The following is a 6,780-nucleotide window of genomic DNA, read 5'->3' as shown; positions in this document are numbered from 1 at the left end:
GTTGTTTTCACACTGCACGACTATCTGGGGTAGCATTCAGTTGCTGCTGTGTTCACATTGCACGATAGATCGGCGACAGGAGGTTACACACTGCATGACTTTACAATAGGAAGAATCGCTGACAACTGTGTCTGGTCCGCAAACTACGTTTCATAACCAAACACATGAGAGAAGTGATAAGGAAATAACGCAAGATCACGCTAGATCACGCTGATATGTGGTCCATAAAGTCCTCCCCGAACACACAATAACAAAGATGACTTCCTTTTTAACAACATACTTCTGCTGGGAAAATTTTATATACACAAATCTAAGTACTTGAAAGTGAAACCAACGTTTTGTGCATTTTATAATGGGCTTGTCTACAAAAGCCCTCAAAGTGATAAAAAAGAAAAATGCAATAAATCTTTTGACCTTTATAGAAGAATATGATTTACAGGGGAAAAAAAACTGTATATTTTTCTTATATATATATATATACAAAGTACTGCATTGCTAGCCATGCTATGTAGCTGCACGACTCAGTCGTCGCTTCAGTCGAAGTAACCTGAGAATCCTGTGACGAACACCCGCTTGTATAGCCAGATACCCCGCCCATTCTGGCGGGCTTTGGCAGGCTTTGTCGCCATTGGTTCGTTTTTTATACACTGCACGAACCAATGGCTGTGCAGTTTCACTGCGTGATTGAAAAAAGGCTTTAGTTCAGGAGAAAAAAAGCTTTTTCCCATAGCAGACGCAGTACGAGTGTAGTATTGACAGGGAACCCTAGCCCCCTTTTATGTATATTTATTTTTATTTTTTTATTGTGTATATATATATATATATATATATATATATATATATATTTCTTCATGCACCTGTTCTGTATATTCTAATTTCTAATGCAAAAATGTACTCATATTGCCACGTTGTTTGTACATGTCTAATTGCTTAATAATAATAATTTTTTTTTAAATTTAAAAACACAAAAAAAGTCCTCCCCGAACTTCCCGCTGCCCTGCATCTTGCTCTCTCATTGGCTGTAGGTCATTGCCGATGTATGTTTCAGTCAGAACTCATTTCACCGACAGCTCCAGATATTTAGCATGCCAATAATATACTCTCAGATCGCATCTTTGATAATTCACACTGCGTGATGTTCACTCGCGTGAACAAGTACTGATTGGCCTCCGATTTCGGGCATTTGTCTGCGATTTCGCGAAACCTGTCGGCGAGAGAAAATCAGGGCTAAAATCGTGCAGAGTGAACTCGGCATAAGTCAGACAAATGTCTGTGTTTAGTTGGCAATCGGCGCTCAAGTGCTCGTCACTCTTTAGCTCCGCCCACGGTGCGCCTCCAGGAGCTCTACTGTTTTCGGAAAGAATCGTAAAGCTGTATCTTTCTTTTATAAATATGATCAAACTAAACACGTTTTGGAGATATGATGGATGCAATACTACTTTATAGGTACTCAAGATTAACATGAGATTGGGTGAAACTGTGTGTGTTATGTCCCCTTTAAATTTAGGTATGGGGTAGAGATTAGGATATTTAAAATATGGTCATGCAGAATAATGTGCTTTATAACCACTAATAAACAGGCAGTATGCCAGTAATATGCATGCTAGTTAATAGTGAGAATAAATCCTTAAAATAAAGTGTTACCTCTTTTAAGCTTGCAAATTTATAAATAATATTGAAGTCATAGATTTATGCTTGCAAATTTTTAAGAGTTCATGTATACCTTGTATAGTTTATCTTTGTAGTTCATGTATAGTTTATCTTTGTGTTTAGTGTGCTTCATCAAATGACTACTTCTTTCAAAAAGAGTACTAAAACTAGTATGCACTAGATTATGTGGACTGCAAGTATATGCACTATAAATCTAAAGCACTACAAATGTAGTATGCACTAGATACCGTGCACCTCTAATTTAGTATGCCTTGAGTTTATGAACAGTATAGTAACTCTTCATAACTTGTGTACTCGTGTGTGTGTGTGTGTGTAGATGCAGTGGTGTGTATGCTGTCTCCGTGGTCAGACTGGGGAGAGTGCAGCGTTACTTGCGGTGTGGGTATGCGTTCCCGTCAGCGCATGCTGAAGACGCCCGTAGAGCCAAGCCTGTGTCCGGATGAGCTCGAGCAGGTTGAAAAGTGCATGCTTCCTGAATGCCGTGAGTAACACACACACACACACACACTTTCATTTATAAGACTTTGTGTTTTCATGTAAATACTAGACTAACCCTAATGCGATTTACTAATTGAAGACATCCCTAAATGGAGGTTTTGTGATATTTAATTCACAAAATTGTCCCCAAATTGTAGTACATGCACAGAAATACACACATGAATGAAATGCTCCCTTTTTAATTCCGTCCTCCATTCCTCCTCCAGCCACGGACTGCATGCTGTCGGAGTGGTCAGCGTGGTCCGAGTGCAATAAGTCTTGCGGGAAGGGTCACATTATCCGCTCACGGATGGTCAAACTAGAGCCTCAGTTTGGAGGCATGCCCTGTCCCGAGACAGTCCAGAGGAAAAAATGCAAGATCCGCAAGTGCACAAAAGGCTCCCGCACCAGCGACAAGAGGAAGAGACAGGAAGCTTCAGACAGGAGGAGAGCAAAACCAAGCAAGGAGTCTGTGGCAGAGGAAAGCTCAGGTCCAGAATTATTTAGTATTTGCTTATTGCAAGTTTAGCTCTCTGACAACAGATCCTTCCTGGAAGCAGGATTTATGTTAATTGCACATAGTTTGTGCAGCTGAATTTGACTTTAAAAGTCAACTTGAAGTTAAAATTGACCTTTTTTATGTTCCTGGTTTTATTTTGCACGATTTATCAGAGGCAGTTATTCCAAAGCAGTCTTTACAATCTTTCAATCATCAATGTGTAATAACCTTAACAGCCTCTTTAAAACTTTTCTTGGCTGATTTTACCTTGGTACAAAGCTCCTAAAGGGACATGGTGATGGAAAAAATATGAAACGGGAGGGAAAAAACATGAACAAAAAACAACTTGTCTCGTGATGCATTCTCCTGGGAATATTTTGCATTCTCATGTAAAACCTGTATGTTTTCACGAGTGTCTTCTGCATGATGCTTCACTCTTGTAATTATTGCACATAATTACTTGAGCAAGCTGTACAGAGCTCCGAAAGAGACATGGTGATGGGAAAAAAAATGACATGGAAGGAAAAATTATATTTCAATACTTTCCATTTTTCATTTGCAAAACTTCTGGGATGCCCCAAGAAATTTTGCTTTCGAGGATGAAAATATGAAGTGGCTGGGAAAACTCAAAAGCTTTCGCAAAGTTTCTTTATGGAACGCAAAAGTTTTTCGAGCAAAAGTACAGTTTCTCTGTGGGAACGCATAAAGTTTTGTGAGTGAACGCAAAAGTAGTAACCATTTTCAAAAAACCATGATGTGAAATGACAATTTTTTCACAATACAATCCGTTCCAAAGGATAAAATCCTAGTGAGCTGCCTACAGTGGAAATACTTCAAGTCATCATATGTGTGCTCTTAAAAGGCAGATAACTAATAGAGCTGGTTTGTTAGATACTTTTTGATCAAACTCTAAAGCATGCATTTGCATGTATTTTTTATGGAGGCAATCCCAAAATGAATTGCAACAAGGTCTGAAACTTAAAAAAATTAAGTTCTTTGAAATTAAAAATGTACGTTGGTGCCAATAGCCTTGTGTGCAGTGTGCTGATGTATCACGCTGTTGCATTACGGGCGTCGCGAGTTCAAATCCCGGCTCGAGGACCTTTCCCGATCCCGCCCCCCTTCTCTCTCTCCCACTTCGTTTCCTGTCTCCTCTACACTGGCCTATCATAATAAAGTAAAAAAAAATCTTTAAGAAATTAAAAATGTACTATTTTACCCAATATGTGTGTGTGTTCTATAAGTTTTAGGCTTACTAATGCATTTTAGGCTAATAACTCGTGGCATCTACATTACTGTTCAAACGTCTGGGGTCAGTATGATTTAAAAAAAAAAAAAAAGTTTTTGAAAGAAGACACTTATGCTCACCAAGACTGCATTTATTTAATGAAAAATATAGTAAAAACTATGGATAGATAGGGATAAATATTTCCCTATTCCCTAAATAGGGAAATATTATTACAATTTAAAATATCTGTTGTCTATTTGAAAATGTTATTTATTCTTGTGATGCAAAGCTGGATTTTCAACATCTTTACTCCAGTCTTCAGTGTCACATGATTCTAATATGCTGATTTGCTGCTCAATAAACATCTCTTATTATTATCAATGTTGGAAACAGTAATGCTGATTAATATTTTTGTGGAAACTGTTTTTTCAGGATTCTTTGATGAATAGAAAGTACAAAAAAAAACATTTATTTGAAATAGAAATCTTTTGCATCATTATAAATGTCTTTACATTCACTTATGATCAATATAATGCATTCGTTCCGAATAGAAATATTAATTCCTTTAAACTCTTTAAATCTTACTGACCCCAAATTTTGAATGATATTAGAGCAGCATTCCAAATCAGTCACTTGAGCATTAAGATGCATCCTAACAAGGCAAAAATCTCTTTGTAAGCAACAAGGCAGCTTACAGTTTTGGAACAGAGCTAATATTTTTGTTATTGATTCAATTGTTCTCCTAAGCTCCCTGTAAATCTTTTGTATTGCTCTACGTGAATCGATCAATACATCCCATCTTTTAAAGCTCTGCCACTCTGTGTGAGCCAGAGCATCTCTTATACACACACAAACACACACACACACACGTTGTATTGTCAGCATATGATGAAGTGATTCAGTACGGCTACAGATGGTGATGTAGAGGATATCCCAGGCTCATTGCACTAGAGAAGTCTCTCTGGTCTTGCCGCTTATTCCTAACACGCATGAACACACACGCTCATACATCACCTTTAACTGCGCTGTCCCCATCATCTGTGGAGGATACTGGTGATATTCATTTTTGGCACTTTATCTTGGTCACCTCCAGCGTGCTTAAAAAAAAAAACTCCACTTCCTCAACTCCACCTGTATAGATCTGTTATGGGGTGATTCCATGTATGTTAAATATGGGGCTTATTTCATATTTGTTATATGTGCAGCAGCAGTATTTTCTACTAGCATGTCTGTGGATGTATTGGCAGTAGCAATTCTCTGTTGCAGCAGCAGCAGCATAGCAGATCTATTTCGTCAAGACCAAACACATTAACATTGTCATGAATATTACTCTCCGAGAGTTGTCATGACAGAAATGTATTGGTGACTATTTCATTAAAGGGCCAAAATCCCCCTTACACAAAACCCCCCTTGATTTTCTTTACTTTCTTCCAACAGCCTGTCCGATACGCCCGTGGTCCAGCTGGACGGAGTGTACCAAGCCATGCGGCGGGGGGATCCAAGAGCGTGTGATGAACTTAAAGAAGAAAGGCAAATCTTCACAGCCCAACCACTGCAAAAACAAGAAGGAGATCCGCGTGTGCAACGTGCACCCATGCTAAAAGTGACTCTCAATCACTGTAACACACACACACACAGACCCCAACACACACTGAATCAGCCCTTAAAGAGGCTGAATAGGGCAGAACAGCGTAGTTTTAACCTAAGGTTTCCTGAAGCGGGACTGGCGAGGGCTGTGTGTTCCAGCTTGTAGGGTTTTAGAATAACACACACGTGGACCAGGCCTGTTATCCGTGATTAGTTTTAGATGCCTTCTTAGCGGGCGTATATACTGTATCAATGTATAACCAACACTTTTCAGTACCACCTTCACTAAAACATCAGTGTGCACTTCTTCTTTTTTAACAATAATTTCATTTTTCTTTCATTTGTTATGCACAACCACATTCTTTTTGGGTAAAGGTCGGCGGTCAAAACAGATACGTAGCATTTCCTGTAAACAAAACATGGTTTTCTGCATCCCATAAAGATTTTGGATGCAATCCTATACTGGTTTGTGAAGGAAAACAGGCCATGATGTGGGATTCGCAAACATATTCTAATCCGAGGCTGCCTCTATTGAGCGATATCAAGGTGGGTCACCCACAATCAATGCCCAATTGATTCAGACAGCGAGTGCTTGGTGAGGACAGAGGTTTTTTTTTTCCTCGACTGTGAAATCTTCGGGAAATCTAGTCAAATACAGGCTTAGGATGATGCATTGGCCGGGCTATGGATAGTTTAACATTGTATTTCCGAACTAAAAAGCACAGGTAAACAACCATTCAACCTTTTTTGGATTTATTTTATAAATCGTGATATATTTAACTTGGAGTTGAAAATAGATTGTGATTGCATTATTAGATGTATAATAGGCTAATGTGAGATATTAACTCATCTGTAGGGAAAGAAGGCATTGAAATTAGACTTTTTCTTACTTTTATTGTGGAATTTTGATATATTTAGCTTCAAATAGTCTTGCCAAAGTCAAGTGTGGATTTTCTTTTTCTCTGTCGCTCTCTCTCCCTTTTTTCTTTTCACTCATCCCTTCTGCAATATTCTGCTATTTTGGAATAAATCTTTACAATAAAATAATTATGTGACTACATGTTTCGGATTGCTTATTGCTCATATATATATATATATATATATATATATATACATACATATAATTATCAAATGGATATTCATAAAATAATTACATTTAAACAGTTTTGCTTTTTCATATTCTTTCCTGATCTAGAACAGTTTCTCTGTCTAACCACTAGGTGGAGACAGAGACTAAATTTACTAAATTTAGTTACAAATGCCACAGATCGTCACCAAGTAGCATCGTGATTTTACAATTCAACTTCTCGACAAATGT

The 6,780-nt window shown here is 38.0% G+C and overlaps 1 protein-coding gene across 1 annotated transcript in view; it reads left to right on the top strand.

Moving 5' to 3' along the window:
* LOC107686649 (spondin-1-like) overlaps positions 1-6,512 on the top strand; it is a 99,896-nt gene extending 93,384 nt beyond the window's left edge. The window contains exons 15-17 of the mRNA XM_016483719.1: positions 1,988-2,152; positions 2,376-2,639; positions 5,313-6,512. Coding sequence (XP_016339205.1) covers positions 1,988-2,152; positions 2,376-2,639; positions 5,313-5,476 — 593 coding nt within the window. The 3' untranslated portion in view covers positions 5,477-6,512. The remainder of the gene's footprint in view (positions 1-1,987; positions 2,153-2,375; positions 2,640-5,312) is intronic.
* The last annotated feature ends 268 nt before the right edge of the window (positions 6,513-6,780 follow it).

Source organism: Sinocyclocheilus anshuiensis, unplaced genomic scaffold, assembly GCF_001515605.1.
Source record: "Sinocyclocheilus anshuiensis isolate Anshui unplaced genomic scaffold, SAMN03320099.WGS_v1.1 scaffold1102, whole genome shotgun sequence".
Classification (NCBI taxonomy): Eukaryota; Metazoa; Chordata; class Actinopteri; order Cypriniformes; family Cyprinidae; genus Sinocyclocheilus; species Sinocyclocheilus anshuiensis.
The sequence above is the reverse complement of the archived record's forward strand: the minus strand, read 5'-3'. Positions and strand labels throughout refer to the sequence as shown.